Source organism: Colossoma macropomum, unplaced genomic scaffold (assembly GCF_904425465.1).
Source record: "Colossoma macropomum unplaced genomic scaffold, Colossoma_macropomum, whole genome shotgun sequence".
NCBI lineage: Eukaryota > Metazoa > Chordata > Actinopteri > Characiformes > Serrasalmidae > Colossoma > Colossoma macropomum.
The window spans coordinates 4,267,628-4,290,940 of record NW_023494806.1 but is presented as its reverse complement, the minus strand read 5'-3'; the positions used below and the strand labels follow the sequence as shown (position 1 = coordinate 4,290,940).

The 23,313-nt window shown below is 39.9% G+C and overlaps 1 protein-coding gene across 4 annotated transcripts in view; it reads left to right on the top strand.

The window, feature by feature from the left end:
• add2 (adducin 2 (beta)) overlaps window positions 1-23,313 on the top strand; it is a 49,003-nt gene that overhangs the window by 11,876 nt on the left and 13,814 nt on the right. For 2 of the 4 annotated variants that reach the window (XM_036598691.1, XM_036598692.1), the window contains exons 2-10: window positions 6,397-6,631; window positions 11,988-12,129; window positions 13,571-13,722; window positions 14,672-14,752; window positions 17,015-17,164; window positions 18,258-18,401; window positions 19,739-19,837; window positions 20,204-20,380; window positions 21,532-21,774. In XM_036598691.1, the coding sequence (XP_036454584.1) occupies window positions 6,482-6,631; window positions 11,988-12,129; window positions 13,571-13,722; window positions 14,672-14,752; window positions 17,015-17,164; window positions 18,258-18,401; window positions 19,739-19,837; window positions 20,204-20,380; window positions 21,532-21,774 (1,338 nt within the window). In that variant the 5' untranslated portion in view covers window positions 6,397-6,481. Of the gene's footprint in view, window positions 1-6,396; window positions 6,632-10,461; window positions 10,736-11,987; window positions 12,130-13,570; window positions 13,723-14,671; window positions 14,753-17,014; window positions 17,165-18,257; window positions 18,402-19,738; window positions 19,838-20,203; window positions 20,381-21,531; window positions 21,775-23,313 lie in introns of those variants that run through there. The other 2 variants (XM_036598695.1, XM_036598694.1) reach the window with 2 other exon arrangements.

The window sequence follows — 23,313 nt, the reverse complement described above, 5'->3', positions numbered from 1 at the left end:
GATGCTCTGATAAACAGCGGGGGGCGCTGTCACAGTATTCTTAACTTTCAGTTTATCACGCTTTAGTTTTATTTGACTTTCTTTACACCAGTGACGGTAGCTAACGTTAGCTGTCTGACTGGCTAACTAACTTCATTACATGTTTACGTTTCAGCTGTGCGCGTATGGTCGGTTGCCAGGTAACAGACATGACAGTTGACTGTCGACTTCGATCGAGTAAGTTAAGATTTCCTAACTAAGAAAAGATGCTTGACATACAAAAAGATACGAATTTTCTGTAATACTGTAATTCTGTAATAATCTGATTAGATTTTTTTTACATTCTCTGCAAACAGATGCTATGTTGAACATTTCCCATTCATTTTCAATCTAGTGAATGGTCTCTTCCTTATCGCCTCTCTGCTGTAGCTCTTAGCCTTCGCTGATCTGCTATCATGCTTAGTTTTTCTAACGTTTTTCCTGGCTCTGATTTTTCCCCTCTTACACCTACCTGTGAGCTCTCACATCACCAATCAGTGTTGTTTTATGTACCAAAAGCATTGATAATTCATTTTTACATGACCATTTTCCAGCCTCTCTCTCCATAGAATTAAAACTCTGCCCTTAATAATTACATATGCAAATGAGCTCTGCTCTGGTTCTGATAGGCTGCCTTGAATTGGGCTTTGTCTGAAAAGCTCCTCACACTCCTTATAACTAAAGCTTAAATGGGCGGGGCTAAACTGCTGTTGGCTGAATAGGAGGATATTTAAGCAATAGAACACGAGATGGAGTGTGTTGTTGCGAAATAACATCAGGGCTGTGATTTGGTCGCCGTAGATCATCACACTCGTGATGTTTTTGCCGAGTGTTCTATTGCTTTTACACAACAGTTAAATAAATAAAGTAATAAATTAATAAACTGGGCCGTGAACGCGGCTTTAATATGTTTTAATGTCCGCAGTTCCTTCACCAAATTATAGTTCCTTAACAAGCAGCTTGTTGCTATGTCAGAGTAACGAGCTCCGCCCACTCACTGCACAGCCGGCAGTTCATTCTCCAGCTCCTTACACTAAATTCCCAACTGACAGTTTGGGAATATAATGCAGTCTCATCTTCAGAGTCTGACCGAATTGGCTGTCGGTCAAATGTGATCTTAAAAGTGTCCGTTTTCTGTTTGTGGCTAAGTACGAAGTAAAACCGTTCAAATGGCTCCAGCGTCTCCTACAGCTGTCAACGGCGGAGTGATACGGTGTTTGTGAAAAACCCGTGATGTTATGGTGAAATAACAGCACAGTTAGAACGGCTCTCAGCCAATCAGCTTGCGTGGCCGGAACTACCTGTTGTATAAATGTAAATGTGTCACTTTTCATGACATCACAAAAGCATTGAATTCCAAACAAGCTGGTTTTTGCAGCTTAGTTTCCATATAGGGGCTGTATGGACCAGAGAGAACATGGTATATTCTGAAACTTTGACAATGTTTACATACCAGACAAAACTGTTTCAAAAAAGGGTGACAAAAATGACTTTTGCATGATTTGCACCCTTTGAAATGAATTCATTGTTTTACAAGGCCCATACCAAATTATCCTCACTCCTTTTTTAAATAGAAGTGTTTGATATAGTATATAAACACTGTTAAAGTTTCAAAACGTACTGTTCCCTCCTCAGTCCATACAGTTCATATATGTAAACTAGGCTGCAAAAACAGCCGTTTTGCATTTCATGTTTTTTGTGATGCCACAAAAAACAAATCATCTTTTCAGCCTACAGCAGTTTAGCCCCACCCATTCACACTGAAGTTATAAGGAGTGTTTCATCCTGGACTGCTTTTGAATAAGGCACAATACAGAGCCAATCAGAACAGAGCTCATTTACATACATCAGTTTTAAAGGCACAGTAACAGAAATAGCTTGTTTAACTCATAGTGGTAAAAAGAGGTTTAATAACAGTCGAGTAAAAATGAATTGTGAATGACATGAATGGTACATAAAGCCACAGCAACATTAAGGAAATAAGGAATATGGAAAAGTATGATAAAATACATTAAAAATATAGGTTATTGGCCCTTTAGCTTGCTGCCGTAAAGATTTTAACGTCTAATATCAAGTTAATGTGACAATCTGTGACGTTCTGTACTTATTATGCGAAGTTTAATCAGGTCCGATCATTTTTACTGTGCGCTTTCTCAGTGTTAAATGTTTTGATTGAGGTTACTATAGCAGCGAGGGGTTTTTGACTCTGCTCCCAGCGGTCACACATGGGGGAAGTGTGCTGCCAGTGTGGCTCCAGAAGGGTCCAGGTTGTTAAAATTGTCCCCCGGGACATCGTCTCTAAGTGGATCTCTCTCAGCAGCTGATCCCCCGCCAGACAACCAGCAACAAAAGCCTTCAGCCTGACCACTGGAGCATGGATAAATGGACAGGGCGTATCGCTTACATATCACTGACAATGCAGTCTGTCTCCAACACGTCAATCTTGAAGACGACAAAGGATAAAGGATGTTCATTTTTTTGGTGGCTTAAGGTCATCGCCATGACAGTCAGCCAGTTAAAGGGCCCATATAATGGACAACTGAATCCAGCTCACTTATTTAAATGTAAGCATTGAGTGTGTTTACCTTCTTTAACTCCTTGGGACCACCGGTGGTTCCAAAACATGCTTTGTCATATTCCTTACTTCATAAGTTTCATATTTCATAAGCTACATTCTAAAGGTGGGGGGCGTATGAGAGCTGTAACTGTCTTCTTTCCAGTCAAATAGATGGGTGATGTAATTTTAAACCCTTATAATAAAAGAAGCTGAACTCTCAACTTTTGTCTACTGAAAGTCGACCCATTTTTCCACAAATCTGGGCTATAAACTGTAAACAGATGGCGTCTCTTCAGTGATCTGCTCTGTAAACATTATTTTTATAAAACAAATACAAAGAACATCTAAGATTTTTGGCTTAAGCAGTAAATTGTAAGTATATAGCAATATGTGTGATCATAAAACACGCTTTCTGTTAATTTGAGAGGAACTTTTACAAAAAAAAAAAACCCAAAATGTACAGTTATTTCATGCAGTTACTGAATAATTTGCCGTATGATTTGGGCTTGTAAATTCAGATGGAAAAAATGAAATATACCTATGAGCATAAGTGGTTACATGCACTAAATAATCCGATAACTGCAGGAAATCAGATTTTTTTCAGTAATCTGATCAACGCATTTACATGCACTTGAGTGATCAGATAATGGGGAAACTCTGGGTCTACATGAGTCAGACAGTAATCAAATTTCTGCTTTGCAACCAGCCAATAAACTCACAGAAGAAGACGTGACGTAAATGTAGCATAAAACTCAAACTTCATGCCGTGGCTTTTTTTTTTAAACATTGTGCCGCTTTACCTGAAAATATGAACATACATTAACTAGAAGATGAACAATAGTTAAATCCTTCATTTCGTCAAGGATGTATTTGGTTTCAGTGTCACTCCACAAGTGTTTTGCTACCATCTCGCTTATTTCCGGTACCGCTGTCTGTTTTCGCACATGCGCAGACGAAAGAAATCAGAGTAAGAGTTTACATGCACTGAGAAATCTGATTACTGAGCTAAAATCCAGCTCTCTTTATTGGATTTCTTAATCAGATTTCTAAATCAGATTTCTTAATCAGATTTGCTGCAGTAACAGCCTCTACTCTTCTGGGAAGGCTTTACATTAGATATTGGAACATTGCTGTGAGGATTTGAATGAGCATTAGTGAGGAGAGGTACTGCTGTTCGATGGTCAGTTCTCGATCTCCAACTCATTCCAAAGGTATTGGATGGAGCACCATCACTCCAGAGAACACAGGTCCACTGCGCCCCCCCCCCCTTTAGCACTGGACACTGAGACCTCAGCCATAGTAAAGCTCTAGAGCATCCTATTCTATCAGTCAGTGCTTTTCTATGGAGATTATACAGGCTGTGTGCTCACAATTCAACAGCTGTATCAGCAATGAGTGCACTGAGAGCACAATGGCTTTACAGTGTAAATAGTAGATGCTATCATTAAAGTACATTTTATTAAGATTTATAAAGGTTTTATTACAGTTTGACCATTATGTCACATCCTCACTTTCCAAGACAAAAGTAATCCATGCTACCAATAACTTTATTAGTTTATTTGAATTAAATTACACTAGTGATATTAATTTATTTTATTTGTATATATTTATTAAAATTGTATTATTTAAAAAAATTTAATATTTTACTTATGCATACTTAAAATACAGTGACTGGACACAAAAAGTGCAAAAAAAGTCTAAAAAGTGTTAAATAGCTTGCTTTGTATATACAATATAATAACACTGTATATCGTTTATGTATTACATGATAATATAAATAGCTGAAATGCATTTAATTTGCCTCTATATGTACGTTTTAATCACTTAATTCATGCGATTAAATGGGACAGTGGGACATTCTGCTCAGTATGAGCCTCTGTAGATGCTTTTGCAGACCTTCTGCTGCCACTTTGCTGTGTAGGTGAAATGGATGTGCCTTTACATTTACATTAAGTGAACGGAAGTGAGGTTTAGTGCATCGTGGGAACTTAAAGTGCCTTTCGGCTTCAGGGTCCCTGCACTATATGCAGTCTGGCGAAGCGCCATGTGCTCTGCAAAGCAGAATATTCCTGCAGCACCAGAACAACATGCAGCATTATTATTTATGTATGGTACTGATGATATTGTATAGCAGTGAAAATGTTGTATTCTGCTCATAAATGGATTTTCTTTATTTAATTTAAATGACGGTACCACTTTAAAATAAGACTACACTGATCATGATATTTAGCTTTTCTGCAGTGCCGCATAAAAAGACCACATAAACTGAGTACAAGGATTTTATCATTTAGTTTCTGCAAAAATAAACTGGAAGAAGGCACAAGAGGTGGGTTTGACCCTGGTGATGCCACAGCCGCCCGTGACCGTGCACTGTTAGAAATAAAGGTTCTGTGCAGGTACACTTTTCATCCATCAAGGTACAAACAATGTAAATGTCCCCTCAAAGGTACAACAGTGGTTTTAAGGTCCAATTGTGCAACTTAAATAAGGTTTTTTCCAGTTGAAAAGTACATATTTACACCTTTTCATAACCAAATGTTTTAAAACACAACAATAAAATAAAAAGCCTGGAGACGAGACGGGGTGTGTGGAGTCAGTACAGCTTAGAAAATATAATTTCAGTGTATTATGGTACAGTTACACTGATCAGGCGTAACATTATGACCACCTCCTTGTTTCTACACTCATTGTCCATTTTATCAGCTCCTCTTACTATATAGGTGCACTTTGTAGTTCTACAGTTACAGACTGTAGTCCATCTGTTTCTCTGCATACTTTGTTAGCCCCCTGTTCTTCAGTGGTCAAGACCCCCATGGACCCTCACAGAGCAGGTACTATTTGGGTGGTGGATCATTCTCAGCACTGCAGTAACACTGATGTGGTGGTGGTAGTGTGTGTTGTGCTGGTCTGAGTGGATCAGACACAGCAGTGCTGCTGGAGTTTTTAAACACCTCAGTGTCACTGCTGGACTGAGAATAGTCCACCAACCAAAAATATCCAGCCAACAGCGTCCTGTGGGCAGCGTCCTGTGACCACTGATGAAGGACTAGAGGATGACCAACACAAACTGTGCAGCAGCAGATGAGCTATCGTCTCTGACTTTACATCTACAAGGTGGACTGACGAGGTAGGAGTGTCTAATAGAGTGGACAGTGAGTGGACACAGTGTTTAAAAACCACAGCAGCACTGCTGTGTCTGATCCACTCGTTCCAGCGCAACACACACTAACACACCACCACCATGTCAGTGTTACTGCAGTGCTGAGAATGATCCACCACCCAAATAGTACCTGCTCTGTGAGGGTCCATGGGGGTCCTGACCACTGAAGAAAGAGAAACAGATGGACTACAGTCTGTAACTGTAGAACTACAAAGTGCACCTATACACTAAGTGGAGCTGATAAAATGGACAATGAGCGTAGAAACAAGGAGGTGGTCATAATGTTATGCCTGATCAGTGTATGTCTATAGTTTTGAGGTGCTGTCTATTGTATTATAGTGGTGTCATTGTATTCGTCACATCCTGGTTAGTGTTGTGTTGACATTTGAAGCTCCAGTGGACCGTTAGTGCGACCTATCACACGACTTTGGGCGTGGTGCTCAAAAAAGCCTTATCTGGCGTCCGCAGGACTGCTGGTGTGTGTATATGTGTGTGTGGGAGGGGGTAGGAGTGTATGTGTGAGTCTCCTCTCGTGCCTATGGGCTGAGAGTTCTGCTACGTAACTCGATCCGACTCTGTAACTGTCAGTGAAATTACAGAGCGGATCACATTTCAGTAATTCACTAAGATTCATGTCTTCTCTTCTCTTCTCTTCCCCCAGCTCCCTCTCTCTCTCTCTCTCTCTCTCTCTCTTTTCTGTCTCTTCCTGTCTCTCACCCACTCTCACTCTCCGTCAGTAAAAGAAAATGAGCAGTTCTCCCACCCCTAAAGGGACCCCGGTCCAGCGTAGCCCGGTGGATGGAGAGTGCATGATGATGGAGGCGGTTCAGTCCCCACAGCCGTCCACCCCGACTGGCAGCTCCAAGAAACGAGTGTCCAGCATCCTGCAGAGCCCTGTGAGCACAGCTGTGTGGTGTTGTTTTTCTGTGTGTTTGTGTCCTAAGGCTGCACAATATAGCTTTTCTTAATAATTATGGTGATATTGACCTTTGCAGTACTGATATCACGGGTGGTTTCAATATGCAAATGAGCCCTCTAATCAATCACAATTATGAGCATCCTACAGATCGTAGACATCCTGTGGGATGTTGATGAATCAAGGTGTTCATATGAGCCTAAAAATGCAAACTATTTTTGGTCAAATGCTGTAATCAAGGCCATCAGTGTGGCGTCTCATGTGGCACATTCATCAAGCTTTGTCCCTGTTGTCGATCCCCAGTGATGCCACAGCCATCCGTACCCGGGAGTCCAAGAGAGTCGGGACGGAGCTTGTCTTTTCATTATAGCTGTGTCCCAATTCAGGGGCTGCATCCCTCAAAGGACATGGTCTATGAAGGCGTGTCCTTCGAAGGCTGCGTAGACCCGAGAAGGCTGAACTGAAATGAGACAGTGGAATTCCTGTTTGCGTCACAGCACTGCTGTTCCCGCCCTCACCGCTGCGCCACGAAACGCCGCTAAAGTTGGAGCCAGAAACTTTGATTTCAGTTTTTTTAATTTTTTGATTTATTAGACCTGGAGCTGCGTCTCTCTGTCGGCTCATTGCTCCCTAAAACAAAACGAAACATTACAGTAAGTTTTGCTTCAGACCACATTGCCTTTTTTAACATTTGTATCTGTAGCTATTCGACTAAGTTTAAACCCAGTACTCACATTTAAAGTGACTCCTCACCCGCTGTTCGCTCCTCTGCTGACGCCGCCATGTTCTCGAATCCTCACCGGCACACAATGAACCTTGGGATATGTTGACTGGCGAAGGATCCACCCGTTGCCATGGAAAAGAAGGACACATTTCTCGGCCGCATATGAAGGAGACTTCGAAATGGGACAGCCTAGTCGCACCGCTGTGATGCAATCAGCCTTCAAATGCAGCCTCCGAAGGACGCAGCCCCAGAATTGGGACACGGCTTGTGTGTGCGCAAGCTACACTATAATAATAGTTGCTGTGGAATATTTCTACTCAATATTTTTGTAGACGTATGTCAGGTATCAGCTTCTAGAGACTTCTAGAGACCAGGCATAACATTATGACCACCTCCTTGTTTCCAGCAGCACTGCTGTGTCTGATCCACTCAGACCAGCGTAACACACACTAACACACCACCACCACGTCAGTGTTACTGCAGTGCTGAGAATGATCCACCACCCAAATAGTACCTGCTCTGTGAGGGTCCATGGGGGTCCTGACCACTGAAGAACAGGGTGAAAGGGGGCTAACAAAGTATGCAGAGAAACAGATGGACTACAGTCTGTAACTGTAGAACTACAAAGTGCACCTATATAGTAAGGGGAGCTGATAAAATGGACAATGAGCATAGAAACAAGGAGGTGGTCATAATGTTATGTGGGATCAGTGTAAACACACTGATGACTGTAGTACATTTCTACCATTAAAATCATTAGTGAGAACAGCAGTTTAGCCAGTTTTGATTGTCTTTACTGTGATATTATCACATCTCCCCCCCTCTGGGAGACAGACTTGGACTCTCCCTGGCTCCACCCACTGTTCTCCTCTCCCACACACCTGCAGCTCCTTTTGGACTAATTAAGTCTGCTTTATATACGCCTTTGTTTCCACTGCGTGTTTGCGAAGCCTCTGTGTTCAACGCCTGAGTTCTGAGCTCGGTTCTCATGTTTGCTTTTTACTCTCTTTGTTTTGTCTGATTATGGATCTGCATCTTTTGACCCCTGCCTTCTACGACAATGACTATCAGAATGCCCCTAATGAAGTCACTTTGCGTTTGCAGCCCATCTCAGCCCTTACGTTAAAGATATATTCCTTTCATAATCAAACTGATCACTTCATACAGCATTTATTTCCACTTCATTTTTACTTTATGGAAACTCATTCACTCAAAACGGACTTGTAACAGAGGCTGAGCTATGTGTAGAAATGATTGACTGTAGTTGTCGATCATTTCGCTGCTATCATATCTGTCTATTTTTCATTTTCTCACATAATTTGGAAAAGACAGCTGCCAAAGATACAAATATAGAAATCGTCCTGTAGGGGGCATGATTGAAGGTTTTCTCCCAGTTAGGTTATCATTTATCAAAAGTCTTGACTGATGATAGTATGTAGGTTACATAACTTGGTCCAGGTTATCTGTCATCGTTTAGTCAGCCTGCTCATGAGTCATCATGGCTGCCAGTGCACTGTGTCAACAGACATTATGCAAAAATTTCAGAAAGAATGGACCAATAGAAATGTACAACGCCATTTTTTGAGAAAGCTGTAATGTTTTGAGAATAAAGTCGTATTTTTTAAATGAAATCATAATATTTCGATAATAAAGTCGTAAATCTACAAAAATAAACTTCTGATATTTTGAGGATAAAGTGGGCTAACTGTAGGGGGGGCTGCTGTAACACAATGGGGTCTCGGTTGCTGTACCGGCAAGGACGAAGACGCCAAGCGCATCTGTCATTTTGATCATCACTCTCACTGTCTGTGAAACTTCATGTCCTCTTCAAATGCCGTGGTGATGTAACCACCTATAGCCGTGTAGACGACCCTGACTGAGATTCTCCTTCAACAGCACAGACCGAGTCCCCCGAGTCCGTCTGGCTCTTTATTCTAGATAAACAGTTTCCTGCTCAGCCGTTTCAGCCGGTTCTTACACTAATAACAGGCTGGTGCTGATGTGCAGGAGAGACAGGGAGGCTGAGTGTTTCTTTATGGGTGAATCGATATGAAAGTAGAACTCCACCAACTCACCGCCCCTCATTTAACATGAGGAGGTGCTGCCTTCCTTTTGAAAAGCCTTTGGCCACAATATTGCAGCTGGTAACATTCCACTTTAATGACGTAATTCTACGATTTTATTCTTGAAATTTGAAATTGACCCTAAAACTGCGTCATAGAAATGCTTCATGACCCACAATAGAATCTTGTTGCACTAACTTAAGGGTTATGAAAGTTCTTCCTTCTCCTGGAAAGTTGCTTTACTGGAGATTAATGAGGTTTTGTTTCGACAGTTGTAGCAGGCTGTGTTTGTGTGACACCTCCAGCACTGAGCAGTTAAGTATAAGGCTAGAGAGAGAGAGAGAGAGAGAGAGAGAGAGAGAGAGAGAGAGAGAGAGAGAAAAAGAGAGAGAGAGAGAGAGCATTTCAGTGTGAAACTGTGTGTTTTGTGTGGGCAGGTGGGTAAAACAGGTTGTACGTTAAAGATGAACCTTCACAAGGTGACAGGATACGGAACGACCCTCATCCATAATGTATCCTCACTTGTCCTTTGGCCCCTAATTTCATCACTTCATTCTACTTAATATCCTCCTTCCTCTCTCTCTCTCTCTCTCTCTCTCTCTCCCTCTCTTTCTCTCTCTCTCGCTCTGTCTCTCTCCCCCTCTCTCTCTCTCTCTCTCTCTCTCTCCTTCCCCCTTCATTAGACTCCCAAAGATATGATTAGCTCCGCAGCTTAGACATAATCTGCCCTGAATCACCGTTCACAGCTGCAGCTGCAGACAGAGAGAGAGAGAGAGAGAGAGAGAGAGAGAGAGGCATTAGAGCGTGTTACAATGAGGTCAAGAAAGGTAGACAGAGAGAGAGAGATAGAGAGAGAGGGGGTGTGAAAGAGAGAAAGACAAACAAAAGAGATAGAAGCGTGAGTCAGCAAGTGAGCCAGAGAGAAAGAGTGCATTTAAGAAAGAGTGTTAGAGGTTGACGAAGAAGAACGAAAGAAGTGAGTCAGTGAGAGAGAGAGAGAGAGAGAGAGAGAGAGAGAGAGAGAGGGAGGGAGGGAGAGAAAGAGGGAGGGAGGGGACAATATTGATAGTATCAGTAAGTTGGCGTAGGGGAGCAGCACAGACACAGTTAGAAAAAAACAATTTGAGTGAACGAGAGTGAGAGTGTAAGAGGAAGTACAGAGGAGGATAGGAGGAAGAGGAGGAAGAGTGTGAGAAGAAGAGGAGGTAAAGAGGAAGGAGTGGAGGAGTATGGCTGCCTTTCTTCATCTCTGTGCTGGAGTGGGGAACACTAGGACCTGTTTATACAGCTACTGAATGTATGTGTATGAATTAGTCACTACTGAGTGGGTGATACAGTGACTACACTGCACTGTTGATATGTGCGTTTTATATATATATATATATATATATATATATATGTATGTGTGTGTGTGTGTGTGTAGCATCAGGAAAAAAGCAGAAAACATATTTAACATATAATTACATAGAAGCCTCAACATCTATATATAATATACGTTTTTTCAGTATTTGGTGATTTAGTCTGTCCACTGTTTACCTTCATTACAGCTTCCATTCTTTTCAGAATTTTAAAGAAATCTGCTGATATTTTTCCACACCTCCAAAGTTCAGTCTTAGAAGTTAGTTTAGCATTTTCTGCTTCTCATCATCCAAATAATCCCAAACACATTCAGTGATGTTGAGGTCTGGACTCTGGGGTGGTCAGTCCATTGCTCAGCTTCTTTGTTTGATGTGTCCGTCTCCTTTTCTCAGTGAGGTTCTTCTTGACAGCTACACATCCTTTCAGACCGACACTGCAAAAAATGGTATCTTGTCAAGTAAAATGATCTTAAACATCATAAATAAATCTAATATTTCTCCTGTTGAGATTGTTGTAAGCTTAGTGTAAGATTATTTACCTTATTTCTAGATATTATTTACTCATTTTAAGTAATTTTAATATATTGGCAGATAATTTTGCTTGTTTTGAGAAATGAGCTTGAAACCAGCAAAACTATCTGCCAGTATAGTGAGATAATTTTACTTAATAAATTTACTGGAAACAGGTGAACATGTCCAGCAATAAGCTAGATAATCTTATAATAAGTGCAAAACCATCTCAAAATGGAAAATATTAGATATATTGACAAAATTTTAGATCATTTCTCTTGACAAGATACCATTTTTTTGCAGTGCACAGCGCTGAGTCGTCTTCTCACAGTGAAAGGATGGACAGAAACACATGAAAGCTTTAAGTGCTGTTTATCTGATGGGGACAGTTTTGGTGTCTACCAGGTCTTCCAGGTGGTTGTTAGGAGGCCCATTTTCTCTGTAGCTTTTAATCATTATTTGATCTCCAATTTTGGAAACTCCTGTGTTTTTTCACTTATTTTCCTTTGAATTTCTCTTTCCTTATAATAGTGGATTATCTGATATCTAATCTGAAAAACTCACTGTTTTGACATTAAATAAGTGAATGGTGGAGTCTGACCTCTGCTCAGCACTGTGTGTTGTGTTTATTTGGTGTTTGAGTAACTAATCTGTCTGTTGCTCTGTGCGTATGTATTCCAGTCGTTCCGTGAGGAGCTGGATGTGTTGATTCAGGAGCAGATGAAGAAAGGAGGGAGCTCCTCCAGTCTTTGGGCTCTCAGACAGATCGCTGATTTTATGGCCACTTACGGCTCTCCTGCCGCCCTGCCCGTATCACCGTCTAGTACGTATAAACCATCTATTTTAGCCAGTGATGGATTACTGACTGGTCCAGTGGGATCAGTGCCTAGGGGCCTCTGACGGCCAGGGGCCACGGGGGACCTAGAAAAGGTCCACTGCAGGAATTAGATGAACATAGTCTTTGAATAAGTAATGACTATATAAATTGAATAAAGTCCCCTCAGGACATCATATTTGAGATGATTAAAAGGCCTTTAACATCGAAAATGTGCAGAAGTAATAGAGAATTAACATTGAGAATTAAGAGTTTTGTATGTTTACACTTTTTGTTTACCTTTGAATGATAAGGGCATAGAAATACACTGATACATTATGATGCATTGATCTGATTCAGCTACAACTATTTTAAAATGTAAGAGTTGAATTTATAATTAACTGCAATAATATTAAATTAAGTATGCACATTTTTTTGCACAGAATACAGTTATTTTTATATACACTACCGTTCCAACCTGCATCTTTCCTGTATTTTTTTTTCTTTGAGGTCCACTTATAATTAAATTAATTGTCATTTCTGTGGTTTTATGTACCAAAAATGGTCCTTATTTATTTTTACATGTCCATTTTCCAACGACTCTTCATCAGGCTGTGCCTTTAAGACTAATATAGGATGAATGAGCTCCTGCATTGTGTTATGCCTCATTCAGAGGGCATACAGAGCTGAAACTCTCCTTATAGCTCCAGTGTTAGGAGGCGGAGCTAAACAGCTGTAGGCTGAATAGGAGGTTAGATGTAAAAGAGGCTTTTTTCTCATGACAGCACACAAACAATGAACAGGCTGTTTTTCCCATATAGTTTCTGTGTATGGATTGTATAGACTGGGAAGCAAAAACCTTAAAAATTATTACATATAACTTCAAACGCCTTTATTTCCAAAGAGCGAGCGACAGTTATTTTCATGATATTGGGTCTTTAATACACACTGTTCAGTAATTTAGTTATACAGTGTAAATTAAAATGTTATATATAAGACACCAAATCTTAAACCAGTTCAAAGTTTAAAGTGTTTTTAGAACAAATGAGTTATGATGGTAAAAGAATAGTAATTATTATCAAATAATAAAGTGTATTATTATTATTTATAGTAATATCTGGCCATGAAATGGCTATGATTAGCTATTTGTTCAGTGAGATTTGGTCACCACATTTCAATTGTGAGAAATTCTGGATATTTCTGGATTCTAGAAGTTAATTGTTGGTGTTATGCAGCTTTCTTAATTATTCTGGAATCATCTCATGATAGAAAATCTCTTCATTTTTATAGCTTCCTACAAATTAGATTTAAAACCTATAGAAAACAATAGCATATTAGTATAATTTTAGATGTGTCTGCAAGAAAATTGGTTTTAAATTATTAACTCTCTGTCTTTCTCCCTCCCTCTCTCTCTCTCTCTCTCTCTCTGTCTCTGTCTCTGTATCCTCAGCAGTAACCATGGTAACCCCTATAAACGACCTGCATGGCTATGAGCCCGGCTCTATGGTGAAGGGTGAAAGACTGATGCGCTGTAAACTGGCCAGCGTCCACCGCCTGCTGGACCTGTATGGCTGGGCCCAGCTCACCAGCGCTAACCTCACAGTGAGTACACTTACAACAGCTGACCTCTCCATGCTCCGCCCACAAATGTGCTCTGCCACAGCAACAGTTGCTAGGTGGGACAAGCTTTACACAGCAATAACAAAAATCAAATTCAGCCTAATGAGAAACTGTAGAACCAACTCAGTTTATATCACAATACCTACATTTAGAGTCGGTTATTCATTCAACCTAATGAGAAACTGTAGAACAGACTCGGTTTATATCACAATACCTACATTTAGAGTCGGTTATTCATTCAACCTAATGAGAAACTGTAGAACAGACTCAGTTTATATCACAATACCTACATTTAGAGTCAGTTATTCATTCAACCTAATGAGAAACTGTAGAACAGACTCAGTTTATATCACAATACCTACATTTAGAGTCAGTTATTCATTCAACCTAATGAGAAACTGTAGAACAGACTCAGTTTATATCACAATACCTACATTTAGAGCCAGTTACTCATTCAACCCAATGAGAAACTGTAGAACAGACTCGGTTTATATCACAATACCTACGTTTAGAGTCAGTTATTCATTCAGCCTAATGAGAAACTGTAGAACAGACTCAGTTTATATCACAATACCTACATTTAGAGTCGGTTATTCATTCAACCTAATGAGAAACTGTAGAACAGACTCAGTTTATATCACAATACCTACATTTAGAGTCAGTTATTCATTCAACCCAATGAGAAACTGCCCTTTACATTGTATGACAGTTACTTTATATACATAATAATGCATTAACTTCTCACTCACCCTGACCTGTGCATGTCCTCCTCTTCTCCCTGTGTAGCGTAGCACTGCAAATAACTCAGTTTTTTTCCTGGGTGTTTCCCCATATTAACGCCGCAGGTCAGGGTGCACATCTGTCCTGCTTCATGAGAGAAAGTGAATGTAGGTGTGTGTTTACAGATCAGTAAACTTCTCTGCTTCCTCAGATGCGTATCAGCAAAGAGCAGGAGCACTTCCTGGTCCTGCCGGATGGTCTGTCCTACGGGGAGGTCACTGCGTCCAGCCTGGTGAGATTCCGCACACTGTGTTTACACAACAAACAAACAAACAGACAAACAAACATACAGAGGGTCGAGGAGGTCCTGAGTGGGTCCTACATGTTCTCTGTTATATAGCAGTTCATAAAAGCTTTACACAAAAGAAAAGAGAAGTGGGCTAAACGCAGCAGGATTGCCAGGATTTCACAATATTTAACCCACAATATTTCAAATATTTCAGCAAATTACATTTAAAAATTCATACTTCTGGGATATTCTCTGCATATACAGTACAAAACATGGTGCGTGAATATTTATTGAAGCAATTATTTAGTTTAGCTTTTTTTATTTCTTACTTTATTTAATAAAATTGTAGGTATGGTAAAATTAAAAGTCATTTTTTTCCAGATGAAAATTAACAGTAAATTACTGTATTAATTTTACGGTTATTTTGTAAAAATACAGCAGAATAAAGCTCCATCACTGTAATCTTGTGGTGCAGGTGAGTGTTGAGTCACAGTATACAGCTGCTATTTTACTGTTATTTGCTGTTAATATGGTTCAGTTATTTTACAGTGAAAGTAATTCAACTACTACAGTAATTTACTGTAATTTTACAGTGTGAGAATAGCGCACCTCCCACTTTAAACTGACTTTTCCCTGCATTTACCCCTCTTTACTTACTTCCTACTCTATCTTACATTCATAATTTTTTAATATGGCACAAGTCACTCACTTGTGATTTTAGCATTGAGCCCCAGGCTTGTGAGAATATAGATGTTACGGGAAAGTTTATCCAGACTGTAAACGTTTGAGATGTTGTTTGAAAGCACTGTTTGATGAATACATTTGTTAAAGTGGAATATAAACTTAATGTTGGGCAGCTGATTATCATAATTATGTCATATTATATTATATTATATTATATTATATTATATTCTATTATATTATATTGGTTGGTTGTGGTTGTGGTATTGGTGGTTGGTATAGTGTAGTGGGTAACACTTCTGCCTTCTATTCTGTAAACTGGAGTTCAATCCCCACCTGGTTAAGAACCCCACACTATACCAATAAGAGTCCTTGGGCACATTAATTATCTTTGTTATTTTATACATAATAAATGCTTATACAGTGTATTAATTAGACACCAAAAGCGTTTTTAGACATTCTATTCAATATTTCATGCATTTTTTTTTAAAAAAATCAATAAACACTCAGTTTATTTTCAAGATTCCAGTTGAAAAACTGAATGAATGAATAAATGAATGAGTAAATGAGCAAATTTGCATAGTTTTCTGTAACAGTGGCACATTCATAAACTCTTTGCTCATTGCTGTGCTACTGCTCATGTACTGTTCCTTGTACTAAGTAATTTTACAAACTATCACAAAACTATCACCTACGCATATTTCTGTCACTGTAACACGCCCTGATTCTACTCCACTCATATCACAGGGGATGAGCTAAATAAGTCTGTAGCTGACAAGTGACCTTTTTTAATCTACTTCTTCGTAGCGATCAAATGATCTCATCTGTGATGCATGCATTTTTAATATGCGGGGAGAAGGTAAATTATGAGTGATGAATTATTCATGCTTAGCTCGTTTAGAAGACACATCTCCAGTAATACTTACCCGTGTCCTGCAGTAGCAGCTTCCAAAAATGAATACAGTCTGCAGGATCTAAGTGGGATATCATATCAATAGACAGCTCAGTGAGTGTCTATATGGAGAATCAGAAAGGCTGACAATGACTGTAAACCTCTGTAAAGTAAACTGTAAACCTGCTAATCTTTACAAGTTGAGAGGTATCACTTTTATTTTTCTGTACCATTCAAATGTAATTATGTAATTACATAAGTAACCACATAGTGAGGTGCATTATGAACTAGAAAAGTGGTTGCGTAGCTTAAGCAATGGCCTTGTATTGCCAGGGTGTTGCTAGATGGGTTTATATGATGTTCCAAGTGGTTGCTAGGGGGTTGCTGTTGTATTCCAAGTGGTTGCTATGGGATTTCTATAGTATCTCTGGTGGTTGCAAGGGTGTGACTAGTTGTTGTAGTGTTCCAGGTGAATGCTAGGGTAGTGCTAGGCTACTATTGCATTACATGCATTACATTACATCAAATCTGCACTCATTTTTTTGTGATGGTTTTTGATGTCAAGAAATGTCAGAAATACATAAAAGTATTGTACATGTGGGTATTTGTAGCTCGTCATCAGTTTTATTTGCTGCAGTGTCTCAGCACTGCAGTGTGCAGGTGTGTGACTGTGTGTCTGTTTTGCTGTGCAGGTGAAGGTGAATATTCTGGGTGAGGTGGTTGAGAGAGGCAGCACTACACTGGGAGTGGATCTGCCTGCCTTCAGCCTGCATTCGGCCATTTACTCCGCCCGGCCGGACGTCCGCTGCCTGCTGCATCTACACACACCCGCTACTGCTGCTGTACGATACATACACACATACATACACATACACATACACACAAACACACATACAGACCCCTGGTTTCTAGCTTGTATTTACACCAATCAGGCGTAACATTATGACCACCTCCTTGTTTCTACGCTCATTGTCCATTTTATCAGCTCCACTTACTATATAGGTGCACTTTGTAGTTCTACAGTTACAGACTGTAGTCCATCTGTTTCTCTGATACTTTGTTAGCCCCCTTTTACCCTGTTCTTCAGTGGTCAGGACCCCCATGGACCCTCACAGATCAGGTACTATTTTGGTGGTGGATCATTCTCAGTACTGCAGTAACACTGACGTGGTGGTTGTGTGTTAGTGTGTGTTGTGCTGGTATGAGTGGATCAGACACAGCAGTGCTGCTGGAGTTTTTAAACACTGTGTCCACTCACTGTCCACTCTATTAGACACTCCTACCTTGTCAGTCCACCTTGTAGATGTAAAGTCAGAGACGATAGCTCATCTGCTGCTGCACAGTTTGTGTTGGTCATCCTCTGGTCCTTTATCAGTGGTCACAGGATGCTGTTGGCTGGATATTTTTGGTTGGTGGACTATTCTCAGTCCAGCAGTGACACTGAGGTGTTTAAAAACTCCAGCAGCACTGCTGTGTCTGATCCACTCAGACCAGCGCAACACACACTAACACACCACCACCACGTCAGTGTTACTGCAGTGCTGAGAATGATCCACCACCCAAATAGTACCTGTTCTGTGAGGGTCCATGGGGATCCTGACCACTGAAGAACAGGGTAAAAGTGGGCTAACAAAGTATGCAGAGAAACAGATGGACTACAGTCTGTAACTGTAGAACTACAAAGTGCACCTATATAGTAAGTGGAGCTGATAAAATGGACAATGAGCGCAGAAACAAGGAGGTGGTCATAATGTTACGCCTGATCGGTGTATTTCTTTAAGTGTAAGTGTTGGATTACATCACAACTCTAGTAATTTTAGTCTAGGTGTAGCCTTGATCTATGACCAGAAATGCTTGGTAAATCAAAAAAGAGAGAAAGTGTCATTATTTTAGCCTTTGAACAGGTCGATTACTCACACTCACGCACTTCCCCAGGTGTCAGCCATGAAGTGTGGCCTTCTCCCGCTATCCCATGAGGCTTTACTGGTGGGGGAGGTGGCCTATTATGATTACAATGGCATGATGGAAGAGGAGGAAGACAGAGTGGACCTCCAGAAGAGTCTGGGTCCAACATGCAAGGTGATGGACAATATTAATGAGAATTAATGATTATGAAGTTGAAAATTACAACAACAGCAACAATAACAATGATAAGAATAATAATGAATTAATTTATAATAACGTATTATAAATGTGTTTATAATAGTCATATTGGTGGTGCTGATGATGATTTCATTAAAAAACATCCATTGCATTCTCTTTAGCCCTAGGCGTATTGTTTGGGTAATAATCTTAAGACTTATTACTCAGTAACCACTGTGACTTATTCAGTAACTAATATGAATTATTCAGTAACTACTGTGACTTATTCAGTAACTAATATGAATTATTCAGTAACTACTGTGACTTATTCAGTAACTAATATGAATTATTCAGTAACCACTGTGACTTATTCAGTAACTAATATGAATTATTCAGTAACCACTGTGACTTATTCAGTAACTAATATGAATTATTCAGTAACCACTGTGACTTATTCAGTAACTAATATGAATTATTCAGTAACTACTGTGACTTATTTTGTAAGTACTATGAGTTATTCAAAAACTACTATTACTTATTCGTCACCTACTATGAGTTATTCAGTATCTACTATGATTTTTCAGTAACTACTATAAATTATTTAGTAATTACTATGAATTATTCAGTATCTACTATGAATTATTCAGTATCTGCTATGAATTATTCAGTATCTACTATGAATTATTCAGTATCTGCTATGAATTATTCAGTATCTGCTATGAAATAATCAGTGTCTAATATGAATTATTCAGTAACTACTATAAATTATTCAGTAATTACTATGAGCTATTTGGTAGCTACTCTGAATTATTCAGTAATTACTATGAGCTATTTGGTAGCTATTCTGAATTATTCAGTAATTACTATGAGCTATTTGGTAGCTACTCTGAATTATTCAGTAACTACTATGATTTTTCAGTAACTACTATAAATTATTTAGTAATTACTATGAATTATTCAGTATCTGCTATGAATTATTCAGTGTCTACTATGAATTATTCAGTATCTACTATAAATTATTCAGTATCTACTATAAATTAGCTATGTGGTAGCTACTATGAATTATTCAGTAACTACTATGATTTTTCAGTAACTACTATGAGTTATTTGGTATCTAGTATAAATTATTCGGTATCTACTTTGGAACTAATCAGTATCTGTTAGGAAACTAATGTGTACGTTCTGCAGTTATGAGGGTGAGGAAGTGAAGTGTGGATCCACATAGAGACCCTTAGAGTTTAAGACGTTTAAATGTATTGTATTCTGTATTTAGTCTCTAAAGGAGTAAATAAGCTGAAGTTGGTTGTGTGTAATTGTTTCTGTAACCGGAGCAGGTCCTGGTCCTGAGGAACCACGGCATCGTGGCTTTGGGGGAATCCATGGAGGAAGCCTTCTACACCATCTACCACATCCAGTCTGCCTGCCAAATCCAGGTACGCCAAAAATACCAGCACTACTACTGCAGGCCCTCTGAGGAATAACGTCAAAGAGTCGATTAGTGGGCCAGTAGGCCAAAGCGATAGAGAGAGAGAGAGAGAGCAAGAGAGAGAGAGAGAGAGAGGCCCAGGGAGAGTCAGAGCGACACAGACATCTCTCTCACAAAACCAATACATATCCATATACCCACCTACAGCTGTTTAGCCCTATTCATTCACACCGAAGGTAGCCCATGCAACACAATACAGGGCAGCCAATTAGAACAGAGCTCATTTACATATATCAATCTTAAAGGCACAGTAACAAAAACAGTCTGTTCAATTCTGATTGATAAAGAGAGATTGGTTTGTTCATGTTGGCAGGTGTCAGCGATGTGCTGCGCAGGAGGAGAGCAGAACCTCATCCTGCTGGACCGAACCACACACAAACCCAACCCCACCGGCACCGTGGGCTGGGCCGGGTCCACGTTCGGTCCCATGCACAAGAGCCGACTCGGAGAGCACGAATTCGAGGCACTCATGAGGACCCTCGACAACCTGGTGAGAGACATACTCTGCCTTCAGAACAGACAGCACAGCTGCAGCTCTCTTGATGATAAAATTGTGGTAACACTTTATTTGGAGTGGTCCTTTGTAGATGAGTAATAAACTACTTAACACAGTATCAGTTACACATCAATAACATTTCAGTGAAGTAGCTGTAGTGAAGCATCGGAATACATTGAAGTAAATATCTTGTAGATGTTCTGTTGATACATTATTTACATTAAATACGTTACTTCCATTACGCAAAACCTAACCCTACCCTGGCCCTAATCCTAACAGTAACCTTAACCTCAACCCAAAACCTAATCCTAACCCTCACCCTGGCTCTAATCCTAACACTGACTTTAACCTCAACCCCAAACCTAATCCTAACCCTCACCCTGGCTCTAATCCTAACAGTAACCTTAACCTCAACCCAAAACCTAATCCTAACCCTAACCCTGGCTCTAATCCTAACACTGACTCTAACCTCAACCCAAAACCTAATCCTAACCCTACCCTGGCCCTAATCCTAACAGTAACCTTAACCTCAACCCAAAACCTAATCCTAACCCTCACCCTGGCTCTAATCCTAACACTGACTCTAACCTCAACCCAAAACCTAATCCTAACCCTAACCCTGGCCCTAATCCTAACACTAACCTAAACCTCAACCCAAAACCTAATCCTAACCCTCACCCTGGCTCTAATCCTAACCTAACCTATGTTTTTGATATGTTACTGAGAGTCTGTTGAGTGTCAGTTTCATCTAAAAGGACGCTCAAAATAAAGTGACCAAAACTGTAAATATATAAATAAAAACAGCTTTTAAGCACAATAAACACACTTTTACAAATGTCGACTAGTGTGTTTACCTACGAAGGCAAAAATCCAAGTCGCCTCCGGTTTTGTAAATCGAACACATTTCAGTTAATGTATATTCCACTTCCTTTACTGAAGGACAAAAACTGAGGGGCCTCCAAAACAGACGGAAACTGCACTTTAAAGCTGCTGTGAAAAGAGTTTAACGTCAGTGTATTTTCAGCTTGTAATTTAAACAACTTCCTCAGTTCATTTTGAATGAATTCTCGTTATGAAGCAGCAGTGAAAGCCATTTTATCAGTTTTTGACCAAAGCCTTCACTGCGTTATGTCCCATGTGTTCAGGGCTACCGCACTGGCTATGCCTATCGCTTCCCCGTTCTGCTGGAGCGCTCCAGAACCCGCAGAGAGGTGGAGGTCCCGGCCACCGTCACCTCCTTCAGCTTCGAGGAGGAGGGCAAGCGCTCCCTCTCACGAGTTCAACCCCACGCCCAGAAACAGCAGCTGGAGAAAACGCGATGGCTCAACACCCCCAACACCTACCAGAAGGTCAACCAGGACCAGGCCAGCCCAGGCCACCGCACCACGGTCAGCAGGGTTCATTTGCATACTAATATGTATAGTAATGAGAGGTGGGTAGCATAGCCTACCTTATAACTTATACACTTAAAAAAGATGGTTCTTCAACGGTTCTTTAGGAACGAAAATGGTTCTGTATAGAACCATGAACATTTTAAGAACCTTTTGCATGATTAAAGGGTTCTTTGCATCATGAAAGTGTTCTTCAGATTGATGTAAATGTGTTGTAGATGGTTCTATATAGAACCTTTTTTGAAAAGGGTTCTATATAGCACCAAAAAGGGTTCTTCTGTTGAAACAAGCTTGACATTTTAACAATATACACTTAAAAAGAATGGTTCTTCAAGGGTTCTTTTGTAACAAAATTGGTTCTATATAGAACCATGAATGCTTAAAGAACCCTTTGCATGATTAAAGGGTTCTTCGCATTATGAAAGGGTTCTTCAGATTGATGGAAAATATGCTGTAGATGGTTCTATATAGAACCTTTTTTGAAAAGGGTTCTATATAGCACCAAAAGGGTTCTTCTATTATAACAAGCTTGACATCTTAATAATGAACTCTTAAAAAAATGGTTCTTCAAGGGTTCTTCGGGAAAGAAAATGGTTTTATATAGAACCATAAAAACTCAAAGAACCTTTTGCATGATTAAAGGGTTCTTTGCATCATGGAAGCGTTCTTCAGATTGATGGAGTGTGTTTTAAATTGCGCTATATAGAACCCTTCTCAAAAAAGGTACTATATAGAACCATCTACAGCATATTTTCCGTCAATCTGAAGAACCCTCTCATAGAACACTTTTAAAAAGGTGCTACATAGAATCATAAACAGCACATTCTCTATCAATCTGAAGAACACTTTCACGATGCAAAGAACCCTTTAATCATTCAGAGGGTTCCTTGAGTTTTCATGGTTCTATTCAGAAGTATTTTCTTTACTGAAGAACCCTTGAAGAACCATCTTTTTTAAGAGTTTTTAACTGCAGTGGAGCTTCTTGTCAGCAGAGGAACTGAAATTTGTTGGGCTCTTTTCTCTTTTTGAATCCTTTTGGTCAAAACTAAAATGCTCAAGCTCTAAAGTCAGACGTGTGACCGGTCTCAGAGGCCCTGACCACCGTCACCTCCCTCAGTTCCGAGGAGGAGGGCAAGCGCTCCCACTCACGAGTCCAACTGCATGCCCAGAAACAGCAGCGCCTGCTGAACAAACACAAAGAAATCCAATTAAATGGAACTGAATAAAAAGCAAATCTTTTTAATTACAATTATACCTAAAACGGAATTTTTCAGGATTTCTGCATATTTAAAAGAAGCTACATTCAACTGTTCACAGTGGGGGTGATAGGAACCAGACGTCTAAAGAGTTTAATGCCTCTAAACAGAGGCAGAGAGAAGGTTTTGGCCTAAAACATATTTTTTTAAATACATGCAGGGGGTCATGAGGCAAAATAGTCCCCCCAAAAAAAAAACTATTTACTCAGAACTGTTTTCCCATCAACATTACATAAAAAAACTCATGACACATGTAGGTAGTAAATAAAATGACTATATT